Genomic DNA, 14,285 nt, shown 5'->3' with positions numbered 1-14,285 from the left:
TAGGCTCGTGACTCGTCGAGCCGCTCACGAGCCATATAATATATATATATATATATATATATATATATATATATATATATATATATATATATATATATATATATATATATATAATACATAATACTCCGTGTAATATAATATAATATAATATAATATAATTATAATATATAAAAATACAAATTAGAAATTAAAATTTTAAACTCAAAATCCCTAAAAGATTTCTATTAATTATGTATGGGTAAAACAAAGTAGTTTGAATTTTAAATCAAAAGTATTAAATAGGTCAAATTCAATGTCAAAATCGAGCTCGAGCAGCCCGAAAATTACCAAGCTCGAGCATCAGTTTTCGAGCTCGAGCCGAGCCTCCATTAACGCGCACGAGCTCGAGCCTACCTAGGTTCGAGCTCGGCTCGGCTCGTTTACACCCCTACAGAGGCTGGGTTTGTACGGGAAGCTATAATCTCAGCGTGCAATTTCTCCAAGTGAGCTATTTCACGACGACATTGAAGAAGAATCTTCTGAAGACCAGCATCTGATTCTTGTTGAGCAGCAATAGATTTGTGCATTTGATATAACGAGGATTGAACAGAATCAGCAAACTGCCAGTGAGAAATGAGAGATGGAGGCTCGACAGGAACTCGAGCAGACGTAGCTGGATGGACATTGGAATCAGAGGAAGCAGGAGATACAAGAGTTGTGGCAGACGACACCGTGTCAGCAAAGGTAAGGAGAAGTTCAGCTCTATCATCGTAATGAAAACTCTGGGACAGTCTAGGATCAAAATGATAGACACCATTATTTGCAAAGACCTTCTCAGAATCATACGGCTTAAAGCCTTGTTTCTTTTACACACCAGCCTTGGAAACGGAATATGCACCTTAGCTTCCTTCTTCTTTGTAAATGACATAATATGAGATAAGATAATTGATCCTAAGTCAACATCAATTCGATTTTGAACCATGTAAAGAAGTAGTGTCATTTTGTTCGAAACAAGATTTTTATTGACAACTGGAAGCCAATTTGTGGCAGCAATACAGAGCAAAACAGAGTATACTGTAGTTAACTTCTGAGATTGAGCACATCCTTTTGGCCACTTAACAATGTGATTGTGAGTTAAAGTAAGCAAATTGAGATCCAGATCAGAGGCATCATCAATATCAGATCGGCCCAAGTATGCATTGATTTCTTTGGGGCCAAAATCACACCACTTGTGACGAATGAGGACTTGATGGTAATGAGAAGAATCCCTGGTAGAAGATTCGGTTGACAGATTCGTGTAAAATTCAACAGTTAATTTATGAGAAATTTAATTGTTGTCGGTATTGACATGTAGAACAGGACTCTATCTTTATTCTCGTCCGATTAATCAGTTCGTCAAAAGATCTATCAGACTATACTATGGAGTGAATGATTTAATCAATTCAATGATTATTCAATTCTTTCTTCAACACAGTGAACTCCATTTGTTAGAACAGCTTCCATTGAGTCTCTGCACCTATCCTTTTTTTCTGAACTTTTGTTTGTTTTCGGAAAACAGGATTTGGCTCAGGATTGCCCATTTTTTTAATTCCAGGGTTTCTCTGAATTTGAAAGTTATCACTTAGTAAGTTTCCATACCAAGGCTCAATCCAATTAAGTCCGTAGCGTCTACCGATTTCGCCATATCCCCCTTTCTTTTTGTTTTGAGATGAAGATCTCATTGCGATGTTTCATTCCTTCTTTTCTTTCGAAGGACCAATTTTCTGAATAGACTGGAGAAGATTTTGGTCATGTAGAAGGGACAAAATATTGCAATTCGAAAGAAGATCATCCTCATCAATTGATTTTTCAAGCAACAGCTCTCTTTTAGAATGCACTTTCCATAGATTCATAAGGTCATCATTCAGAAGAATAGGCTTGAAGGACTTAGATTTTGAGCCCTTAGAGCTTTTCTGGGCGGAAGCTAGAACAGACGGAGGAACAGAGGAAGCCCAGGACCGAGTTATTCTGGCAGGAACAGAAAAGCCACTCTTTTTGTGATGTTTGGTTTTAGACACAAAAATCACATCATCAGATTCATCAAGTTTGCGCTTAGTCGAAGCAGCTTTAGAACCAGAAACCTTTTCTTTCCCTTTACGGGAAGATTTCTCCACTGGAACCTGTATGATAGGTACAGAAACAGCAGAAGCAAGGCATGCAACAGGTTGAGGGGAAACCAGATCAGATGGAGGAATAGGAACAGACACTTCTGGACTAGAGACATTCAGAGTGGGTACATTGATATACTGAGCTACATTGCGAGTTGAAAACTCAGTAGGAACAGCTTTTGTGACCTCAGATCAGACACAGAAACTAAATTTTGTATATCAGAAACTCGCACACCTGAGACAGGTTCATTCACAATCTGTTGAGACTCAGGAATAGATTGACCGGACGGAATTGCTACTGGAACAAGGTCAGACTCGCAAACAATGACAGATGCAGAGGTTTTATGAGTAGATGATGTAAACGTGGGAATTTGGCCAGTATAGATGATGGTGGACAGGGGAGAAACATGCATACCTTCAGACATATTAGGCAAATTCAAAGGAACAGATAAAGGCGCAGAAGACACATTAGAACTACCAAATTGAGCAGGCATATGAACTGAGAAATTTAATTTCCTAGACGCGGGTACGGAGGTAGTACCCTCTAAAGATTCAGAGAAAGAAGATACCAATGCCTGAGATTGATGTTTTGCCCTATGGAGAGATGCAGGAACTTTGGCTTCATGAACATCCTCCTTCCTTAACAAATAAATACTAAGTTTTGTCAAATAATATGGCCAATATGTTTGGGTATAAATGTGTATCATTTGTACACTTACAGTGACCTACAAGTTTTTTTATTTTTATTTGTATGCTAGGCTTGCGAGCCCCTTTGTTTATTTTAACCTGTGTGCCTTTCATCATATGTTTGGCCTGCGTACCTTTATTTGTGATAACATATTTGACAATTTTACTTAGTGATAGCTTGCTTGGCCTGTGCACCTCTTGTGCTAGAGACTGTGTGCTTTCGTTTTTTAGGAATTGTTCCATAAATAGTCATTATGTTATTGATTTTTTGGTTGATTTGGAGAGTTTTATGGGATTTGGCACCTTTTAGCATGTTTGGAGTGGACCTGTGGGCGTCTTTATTGTGTTGGGTTTTTCAACAGGGTTGCATTTTGGGACATTTCATATGATACTTTTGGGTTGTTTATCAAAGGCATTTTGGGAAAAGTAGGAGTGGAAAGTCCACCATTGTTGCTCTGATCGAGAGACTTTACGGTGTGGATGAAGGGTTAATTAGAGTGGACAGAGTGGACGTCAGGTCATTCGATATCGGGTGGTATAGACGAGAAATGACACCGATAAGCCAAGAGCCGGTGATATATTTCGGCACAATCAAAGACAACATATTGTTCGGAAATCTTTATGCTTCGGAAAATGAGATTGTTGAAGCTACTAAGGCTGCAAATGTACACGAATTCATCTCGTAAGTATTTCAATATTCACACAAAACCAGTTACTAATGCAACTCATGTTATACCGAGCATATAACTCAGTAAACGAGTTATTACTAATGTAGTACATACTACAGAGCATAATATAACCCAATAAACAAGTTACTAATGCAACTGATGTTATACGAACACAACATATAACTCAGTAAACGAGTTACTAATGCAACTCATGTAGTACAGACTACAGAGCATATTATAACTCAGTAAATGAGTTACTAATACAACGTAACTGATGTAGTACAGACTAAAAAGCATGCAATGTTATAATCCAGTAAACGACGAGTTACTAATGCAATTGATGTAATACTACAAATCGTTGAAAAAGGGATACGACACCAAATGTGGTGAAAGCGGGGTTCAACTCTCGGGCGGGCAAAAGCAAAGAATTACCATTGCTAGAGCAATAATCAGGAATCCAACCATATTGCTCTTGGACGAAGCCACAAGTGCACTAGACGTGGAATCAGAGCAAGTAGTGCAAGAGGCATTAGACGGGATAATGATCAGGCGAACGACAGTGGTGGTGGCGCAAATGCTTAATTCCATCAAGAACTTGGATTCCATTGCCCTAGTTTCAGAGGGAAAGGTTGTGGAACATGGAACTTATTCCCAGCTCAAGAACAAGCGTGGCCAATTTTTCAACCTTGTCAACCTTCAAAATAATACGGATTTTTGCACAAATTCAAGTTCCATGCATTCAAAAAAAAAGTTCCATGCCTACCTGTACAAGTACAATAATGTCTTATAATGTAAAATTTCTTTAACGCCCAGTAAAATGTGGATTAAAAACCTTATATTAGTACTATTATATAATGCAGGAAATCTTATAAATAGGAAAAAATGCCAAATGCCAAATGCCAGTGCATGCTATATAAAACACAAACTTTCCCTTCTCTTGCTAGAGAAATATAAGTAAGGTAAGTATTTAAAACATATCAATTCCAAATTCGAAAGGAGATGTATTGAATTTTTGAAACAGGAACATAACAGTCATAACAGAGTTTCAGAGTGCATCAACAAACAACAAACAACAAACAACAAACAAAAGGGGCAACACTCCCCTTTTGTTTTTTCTTCCTAAAGAAAACACAAACTAAACACAGTCCCCATGCACTTTCTGACTTTCACAAGCAAGCCACTTCTTTTACTCCTCGCTGCTGCTTTCGTCACCAAAGTCTGGGCAGTCGTCGATCACAGTAGGAGGGCCTTGCCTTATCAACTGAAAAAGAATAAATGTGTTGAAAAAAGGTTAAACACAACCAAAAAATGGATATATAGTTATGAGTAATGCTAGAGGTCCCTAATATTTTCCCCCTCCAATCAATCTCTCATGACGTGGCAGCATATAATTGGTAGCTAAATGAATGGATGCCACATCAGGATGGAAAATATTGGAGGTGAAATCTAGGAGGGGAAGAAAGCATTTTCCTATAGTTATGCACAAACAAGAGATGTTGTTTAGTGAGAACCCTGAAGTAATTCTTGAGTTGGCGCTTCAGGTACTTCATCTCTGTACTCGCCTCCTCCAAACAAGCCAAGCATCTAATCCATTGATGAATGTAACACAGTCAATTTCACAGTGAGTGGATAAATCCATCTAAGCATACGAGTATATTTATTTCAATTCACCATATATGACAACCCCACTCCCATCCAAAGAAAAAGGAACAAAAGACTTGAAATATTACCCAGCAAAGTCCAATGCAGAGCTACATTCAATGCAGCGGCCTATCTGTGTCAGCACTTTAACAGCACCAGCACTGCACAGTACATGCACGAGGCCCGTGGCATAAAATTGGCAATATAATATACCGAGCAATCAATCATGAAGTAATTGTTAACGGGTAGAATGGAAATGAAAATACCTTTTAGTGTTGGATCTGAACTCATGAAGGTACAGTTCAATTGATTCAACATCGAACGGAGGGCCATGCCTGAGTAGCACATATAAGCATCTCAAACATTAAGAAAATGAGAAACCATGACAGAAAATTGGCAGCGTCTAAAGTAGTAATCTTACAGCTCTAGTTTAAGAGTCACCACAAGCCTCTCTGCCTCCCGGAAATAAGTGCAGTAAAAATCCTCCAGAAAGCCAGGGAGCCCTATATCTATTTCCTCAGTTCGGAAGAATTTCTCATTAAGCAGTTGCTGCAGAGACCAATCATCATTAGACCAAAAATAGCTGCATTGCGTTAAGAGTCCCACATTGAAAATATAAGAGATAACATATCGGTTTATAAGGTCATGGTTAGACTAACTAATTGATAGCATTCAATTTTTTAGTGTGATTTGGTCCATGTACATTGTAGACCAATAGAGTGACCTTGGTCCACTCTTAGAATTCCTTTTAGGGGGAAGGAATTTCAAGTGTGGTTTGACCCATTTGTATTATAGCCCAGTTGAGTGAACTTGATCCAATCTTAGAATATAATACATTGCAACAAAGTTAACCATGGAAAAAAAATAAATTAGTAAATGACTTGTGCACTTTGCGTGAAAATATAACTGCAACAGGAAACAAAGTGCTGCAAACAAGGAAATTTTGTAACAAAAATTACACATAATAAAATCTCTCCATGAATAAATGTTTAAAACAAACCTGGTCGAAGAAGGATTGTCGCAGGTTAGCTATCTGCTGAGCATGCTCGTCTGCCATCCTAGTAAGAAAATGAATTGTGCCTTAGCATTGCACTTAGAGAAAACAAGAAATGAGGACGGTATGAAATAGTATTTGCATTATTTAGACTAGAGTTATGACACAATCTAGATTAGATTTGGCCAAAAAATGACAAACCAATCACCGCAGATTTGTGAAATAAATGAGGGAAACCTCAAAATGAGAAATTTAGTATGCATTGAATGACACAGAACTTGTGATAACTGAATGTGAAATAGTATTGAACAAAACACCACTTTATATAGACTGAGAGTGATTACTCAATCCAATTGAGATAAGTCAAAAATTAAGAAACCAGTGAGTTGCAGCCCATCTCAACATGTAGCAAATTTGTAAAATAAATGAGTTACTGAACAGAACATAGAGCATAGAGTGATGACATGATGCAACATAGTATTGCTTCATACAGATTACAGACTTGAGTGATGACTCAATCCAGTTCAAATTTGGTAATAAAAAAAAAAAACAAAAAAAAAGACAAATGAATGAGTCACCAACTGTTAGATATATTAAATATAATGTATTTAATATAATATATATTAAATATAATATAATATATCTATAATATATATTAAATATAATATATCTATATATTATATTTATATATTGAGAAGAGAGAGAGAGAGGAATAGAAGTAAATGTTTATTACTTCACTTGATGATTATGAATAAACAAAAGCCACATATTTATAGTGAAAGAGAAAAGCAACAATGCTAAAGTTTAGGAAGTAATTAGAGGCCATGATTCCATGTACTCCATTTCACGTAGTGCTATGCATGCATCCACGTTCACACACCTCTTTTTATTTTTTAACAAATTAATTGCTAACTACTTGGTTTAATATATTACTAATAATAATAATAGCATTATTATTATTATAACACCAACAACCTCAACACATGGCAGATATGCAAAATTAATGAAGAAAATCTGAAAATGCAAAAGATTTATAACATTTTGAATGTCACAAAATTTGTAACACCCGGACCCTGCACGCAAGACCCACGCACGGAATGCAAAACTTTGTTGTATTGAAAGCAATGTCTAGTCACCTGATTTGTAAAACAAAAGAAGAAGAAATGGAAATAGAAATATGTGTTGACTATCAAGAGGCGGAAAATGGCTGCCAATTTAGGGAACTCAACAAAGTTTTGTGAAATAATATTCAAGAAGATCAGTTTATATAGACGGGGATGACTCAATCGAATTCAAGTCCTTTCCAAATTGAGAAATATGTGGGCCAACTATATCAACGCAGCAGATTACAAAATTAATGTGGAAGATCCAAAAAAAATCTTAATAATTTATTGATTAAAATGAAGAAAATCTAAATTGAGAAATATGTGAGCCAACTATATCGATGCAGCATATTACAAAATTAATGTGGAAGATCCGTAAACAAATTTAAATTTATCGATTAAAATGAAGAAAATCTGGAAATCCAAAAGATTTATAACGTTTTGAACGTCACATAGTTTGTAACCCTGCACGCAAGGCCCACGCACAGGATGCAAAACTTTGTTGTACTGAACAGAAAATCATTTATTTCAAGTGAGGGGGATGACTCCATCCAGTTAAGGTCTGATAAAAATTTAAAAAAAAAAAAAAAAAAAAAAAAAAAAAAAAAGAGAAATAAATGTCTAGTCACCTGATTTGTAAAACAAACGAGGAAGAAATGGAAATAGAAATACGCGTTGACTATCAACAGGCGGAAAATGGCTGCTAATTTAGGAAACTAAACAAAGTTTGCTGCTATTGTGAAATAATATTCAAGAAGATCAGTTTATATAGACCAGGGATGACTCAATCCAATACAAGTCCTTTCCAAATTGAGAAATATGTGGGCCAACTATATCAACGCAGCAGATTACAAAATTAATGTGGAAGATCCGAAAATAAATCTTAATGATTTATTGATTAAAATGAAGAAAATCTAAAAAAATAAATTTTAATGATTTATTGATTAAAATGAAGAAAATCTAAATTGAGAAACATGTGGGGCCACTATATCGACGCAGCAGATTACAAAATTAATGTGGAAGATCCGAAAATAAATTTTAATAATTTATCAATTAAAATAAAGAAAATCTGGAAATGCAAACGATTTATAACGTTTTGAATGTCACATAGTTTGTAACTACCGGACCCTGCACGCAAGGCCCATGCACAGAATGAAAAAACTTTGTTGTATTGAACAAAAAATCATTTTATATCAAGTGAGAGGGATGACTCGATCTAGTTCAGGTCTGATAAAAAAAAATGAGAAATCAATGTCCAGTCACCTTATTTGTAAAACAAAAGAGGAAAAAATGGAAATAGAAATACGTGTTGACTATCAAGAGGCAGGAAATGGCTGCCAATTTAGGGATTAGGGAACTCAAAAAAAGTTTGCTACTATTGTGAAATAATATTCAAAAAGAAGATCAATTTATATAGACCGGAGATGACACAATTCAATTCAGGTCCTTTCCAAATTGAGAAATATGTGGGCCAACTATATCTCGTAGCAGATTACAAAATTAATGTGGAAGATCCAAAAATAAATTTTAATAATTTATCAATTAATGAAGAAAATCTAGAAATGCAAAGATTTATAACATTTTGAATGTCACATAGTTTTTAACACCCAGATCCTGCACGCAAGGCCCATGCACAGAATGCAAAACTTTGTTGTATTGAACGGAAAATAATTTTATATCAAGTGAGAGGGATGACTCGATCTAGTTCAGGTCTGGTAAAAAAAAAAAAAAAAAAAGAAACCAATGTCTAGTCATCTGATTTGTAAAACAAAAGAGGAAGAAATGGAAATAGAAATACGTGTTGACTATCAAGAGGCGGAGAATGACTACCAATTTAGGGAACTCAACAAAGCTTGCTGCTATTGTGAAATAATATTCGAGAAAAAGATCAGTTTATATAGACCGGGGATGACTCAATCCAATTCAAGTCCTTTCCAAATTGAGAAATATGTGGGTCAATTATATCAACGCAGCAGATTACAAAATTAATGTGGAAGATCCGAAAATAAATTTTAATAATAATCGATTAAACTGAAGAAAATCTGGAAATGCAAAAGATTTATAACATTTTGAATGTCACATAGTTTGTAACACCCGGACCCTGCACGCAAGGCCCACGCACAGAATGCAAGACTTTGTTGTATTGAACAGAAAATCATTTTATATCAAGTGAGAGGGATGACTCGATCTAGTTCAGGTCTGATAAAACAAAAAGTGAAATCAATATCTAGTCACCTGACTTGTAAAACAAAAGAGGAAGAAATGGGAATAGAAATACGTGTTGACTATCAAGAGATGGAAAATGGCTGCCAATTTAGGGAACTCAACAAAGTTTGCTGCTATTGTGAAATAATATTCAAGAAGAAGATCAGTTTATATAGACGGGGGATGACTCAATCCAATTCAAGTCCTGTCCAAATTGAGAAATATGTGGGCCACCTATATCGAAGCACGGCAGATTACAAAATCGATGCGGAATATCCGAAAATAAATTTTAATGATTTATCGATTTAAGAACATTGTTGAAATTGAGGGATTGATAGGTCTGGCGGGTGGAGAATAACCACCACTCGCCAGTTAGGCGGAAGCAAAATATGTGAGAACCAAAGACAAAGATAATGGAGAGAATATATTATAGTGAAAGATTACAATAGATTGTCTCTCTTAATGTCTATATTCTATACTCCAATGGACCTCTATATATACTAAACAAGATACTAAATTAGTCTAGGAAACTACTAATAAGAATAGGAAACTAAGACAACTTTCCTAATATTCAACACTCCCCCTCAAGCTGGAACTTCTGGAAGTTCCAAGCTTGGATTAAAACAAGCACTCTACCTTAGGGGTGTAAACAAATCAAATATAAAAAATTCGATTCGTGATTCGAATTCGAATATGTTGATTCGAATTCGAATATTTCGAATACGAATCCGAATTCGAATACTTTTTTCGATTCGAATACGAATACGAATTAGAGTGTATTCGATTCGAATATTATTAGAATATATTCGAATATTTTATGCTATTTAAATATAAATTTTTATTACATTTTATCTTAATTTATTAGAGAATTTTGTAAAAATTTAAGTTAGGCATTTCAAATTCGAATATTCGAGTCGAATCGAATATATTCGAATAAACTGGTCGAACCGAATACGAATCAAAGTTGATATTCGAATATTAAACGAATACGAATACAAATATTCGAATATATAGTCGAATTCGAATCGAATACTGAGATATTTGACTCGATTCGATTCGTTTACACCCCTACTCTACCTCACTCAAAATTACAAATGAAAATTAAATGCAACTAGAGGATAACAATGCGAGATGGCTTCGGAGGGACAATGCAACCCTTGGAAATGAACAGGCCAGGGGCAAAGCTTGTCACGAACATCCTTGGGAATGGAGGCACCAAGGGAAAACACGAACACCATCACAACAACATAAACACTCTAAGATGGATGACTTCAAAAGAGATTGCACTATGTCTGACCCTTCCTTGGGAATGAAGACGAAGGCACCAAGAACGGAGTTGAACACAATCCTTGGGAATAAAGACGAAGACACCAAGGACCCTTGGGAATAAAGACACCAAGGACGAAGCTAAACACGATCTTGGGAATGAACACACCGAGGACGGAATTGAACACGAATCTCGGGAATGAAGATGAACACACCAAGGATAGAGTTAAACATGAACAACCTCCCGATAACACAAGAGAGCGGTAGAGACAAAAAGGGAGCAAATAATAGCAAAGGATGCAATAGAGCCCATAGTAATGAAGACAAAATAGCAAAGGATAAAACACCGATTGTAGATAGTTACACTCCCCTTTACTTGAAACATGGAAATAATCAAAGGTCTTTATAACAGTGCTGAAACTGAAGTCCCATGGGATAAGGCATACCAGAGATAAGGAAACAAACACGGTTATACCAAAACACAAACACCATGGGGAGAAGTTCGGCAACAAATCCAAAAAAACAGAACCTTGAAATTTCACCAAAAAGCCCAAAAATGGCAAGAGATTCTGCCTCAAGGGAGGTTTGACTGACGTTGACCATTGACCGGTGAAGTTGACCGGCGACCGACGGAAGATCGGGAAACACAGGTAGATGCGTCTCCTCGAGACGAATCCAATGGTGGCAACGACGTCTCAAACGGAGATCGGAGCAGAGAGATTTGGCCGGAAAACGATAGCAGATCTCGGCGGCGGTGGTGGCGCGTGGAGGCGCGTGCGGCGGCAGACAGCGACCAAATTTCACTCTGAAGCTCACAACGAGGTTCCTAGTCGGCCTGTGGAGTTGGTTAGGGAGAAAAACCAATAGGCAAGCGACGGAACAAAGAAAACAGTCGCGGCAGTGGTGACCCTCCGATGGTGGCGAACTCCAGTGGTGACAACGGCGGCGGAAGGCTAAGGTTTATATTAGGGTTTTAATATTTGAAGAAAAATAGCCTAGGTAAGTAGGCTCTGATACCACGTTGAAATTGAGGGATTGATAGGTCTGGCCGGTGGAGAATAACCACCACCCGCCAGTTAGGCGGAAGCAAAATATGTGAGAACCAAAGACAAAGATAATGGAGAGAATATATTATAGTGAAAGATTACAATAGATTGTCTCTCTTAATGTCTATATTCTATACTCCAATGGACCTCTATATATACTAAACAAGATACTAAATTAGTCTAGGAAACTACTGCAGGGCGAGTGATTGTTAGATACTGCAGGGCCCCTGCAATGCGGCGGTATTGTGTTGGATTATCAAACGGGTCAAGAGATGGTGTGGCTGGCTGTGTGACTGCTACGGGTGTTGCCAAGGCTTTGCAGTCGCTCATGCCAGCTCGTGCTAAAATATCCTTCATATACGTGCGTTGAGTCAGTATGAGCCCATTGTCGACGGATAAAGTTTCGATTCCCAAAAAGAAGTTCGGCGAGCCGAGGTCCCTAATCTTGAACGTAGTTGATAGCCGTTGTAGCAGAGTGTCAATTAAGGCTGAGTCGTTGACTCGTTGCCCATCATGATGATGTCATCAACATACACCAGTAAGAAAACATGAGAGTCACCGGTTGTGTAGTAGAAGAGAGAGACATCAGTTTTAGACGCCAAGAAGCCAGTTGAGGTTAAAAAGTCGTGCAGTCGCCTGAACCAGGCACGTGGTGCCTGTTTTAGCCCATAGAGACTGTGTTGAAGGTGACAGACATGATCCGGATGTACAGGATCCTCGTAGCCAGGTGGCTGCTTCATATAAACAGTCTCAGCTAGATGGCCATTGAGAAACGCATTGTGTACATCTAGTTGGCGTAGAGTCCACTTTCTAGATACTGCAAGAGAAAACAGGATACGTACCGTAGTCGGTTTGACTACAGGACTGAATGTGTCAAAGAAATTCTTACCAGCTACCTGGTTGAACTCCTTAGCGACTAGACACACTTTATAGCGTTCAACGGAGTCATCGGCTTTGCGTTTGGTGCGAAACACCCATTTACAGCCGATAATATTCATGTGTGGTGTAACCGGTATTAGCTGCCACGTGTTGTTATGCAGCAGAGCGTTGAACTCTTGGTCCATGGCATCCCGCCATTGCGGGTGTCCCACAGCTTGAGAGTAACAGGTGGGGTCCACCGTTGTGTTAAGAGCAAATAATTGCTCGCCGGTACCGCGAGTTTTGCACCGAGTACGCATTATGTGACCTCCGTCTTGATTTGGAGTCGTGTTTGTAGGTGGTGCAGTAGCCGCTGGAGGAGCCTCATGTAGGGCCGATGCATCTGGAGGGTGAACTGCCACTGGACTGGATCCCCAGGGTAACGTAGCAGCAGTATTGCCGTCAACCTGCAAGGATGACTGCGCAGTAAATGGGAACTCGGTCTCATCAAATCGAACATGACGACAGATGAAGAGTTTCCCAGTGTTTAGGTCCATGCAACGATATCCCATAAAATAAACAGGGTAACCTAAGAAGACGCAGGGTGCTGAGCGATACTCCATCTTATGCCGATTATATGGCCTAAGATAAGGGTAACACCTGCACCCGAAGACACGAAAAAAGGTATAATTTGGCTAAGTTTTATGTAGACGATAATATGGACTTTGAAACTGTAGAGCGGAAGATGGTAGGCAATTGATTAGGTGGGTGGCCGTTTCAAAGGCATAATCCCAATATTTTAGAGGAGTTGAGCTCCCAGCCAGTAGGGCTAAGCCGGTTTAGACGATATGTCTATTCCGGCGCTCAACGCGCCCATTTTGTTCGTGTGTATACGCGCACGATTGTCTGTGCGTTATGCCAAGGGATTCAAAAATTTTGTGTAGGCGACGATACTCACCCCCTAAGTCAGACTAGATGGCGTTGATAGAACGCGAAAACCGCCGTTCTACCATTGCCCGAAACAACTCAAACACTTTATAGATGTCTGATTTTAACCTTAAAGGGTAAAACCAGCAAAAACGGGTACAATCATCTACAAATAACACGAAATAACGGAAACCAGAAATTGAAATAACATATGACGGACCCCAAATGTCCGTATAAACCAAGTCTAACATATTTAAACTAGAATTCGAAACCCTATCTAATGGAAATCGGGTCGATTTGCCTAATTGACATGCCGAGCACAACCGCGACGAACTGGCTTTATTGTGAGTGACTGGACACTGTTTGAGAATATTCTGGAGGATTTGACTATGTGGGTGACCCAACCGTTGATGCCAAACCTCTAGCGACGCTTTGGCGGTAAGAAATGCACGATGTGACTGGGGGTCTAACATCTTGTACAAACCGTCCGAAGTGGATCCCTTAAGAAGCACCGCCTGAGTGTTGCAGTCCTTCACAAAAAATAAGTTTTTATGAAATTCAAAAAACACATTATTTTCGTTAGTGAAACGATGAACCGACAGGAGTGGTAACGAAAGTTTTGGCACATGTAAGATTTTAGACATTTTTAACGACTGTGACACGGATGGGATAATAGCATACCCGACACGGGTAACACTCAAACCTGTGTCTTTGCCCACTTTGAGGACATCACCACCAGTATAGACGTCGGAGTGCTGCATCAT

At 38.1% G+C, this 14,285-nt stretch overlaps 1 protein-coding gene across 4 annotated transcripts in view; it reads right to left on the bottom strand.

The window, feature by feature from the left end:
- Positions 1-14,285, bottom strand: part of LOC109192995 (histidine-containing phosphotransfer protein 2-like) — a 39,167-nt gene that overhangs the window by 19,122 nt on the left and 5,760 nt on the right. For 2 of the 4 annotated variants that reach the window (XM_019343745.1, XM_019343754.1), the window contains 6 exons: positions 6,123-6,180; positions 5,544-5,671; positions 5,389-5,457; positions 5,212-5,283; positions 4,993-5,065; positions 4,427-4,742 (listed from right to left, as the gene is read on the bottom strand). The exons of 1 other annotated variant lie outside the window; for it this stretch is intronic. In XM_019343745.1, the coding sequence (XP_019199290.1) occupies positions 4,668-4,742; positions 4,993-5,065; positions 5,212-5,283; positions 5,389-5,457; positions 5,544-5,671; positions 6,123-6,179 (474 nt within the window). In that variant the 5' untranslated portion in view covers position 6,180 and the 3' untranslated portion in view covers positions 4,427-4,667. Of the gene's footprint in view, positions 1-4,063; positions 4,176-4,426; positions 4,743-4,992; positions 5,066-5,211; positions 5,284-5,388; positions 5,458-5,543; positions 5,672-6,122; positions 6,181-14,285 lie in introns of those variants that run through there. One more of the 4 variants, XR_002056185.1, reaches the window with a different exon arrangement.

The sequence above is a fragment of the Ipomoea nil genome, unplaced genomic scaffold (assembly GCF_001879475.1).
Source record: "Ipomoea nil cultivar Tokyo-kokei standard unplaced genomic scaffold, Asagao_1.1 scaffold0222, whole genome shotgun sequence".
Lineage (NCBI taxonomy): Eukaryota > Viridiplantae > Streptophyta > Magnoliopsida > Solanales > Convolvulaceae > Ipomoea > Ipomoea nil.
Note: the sequence above shows the minus strand (reverse complement) of the source record. Positions and strands in the feature narration are given on the sequence as shown.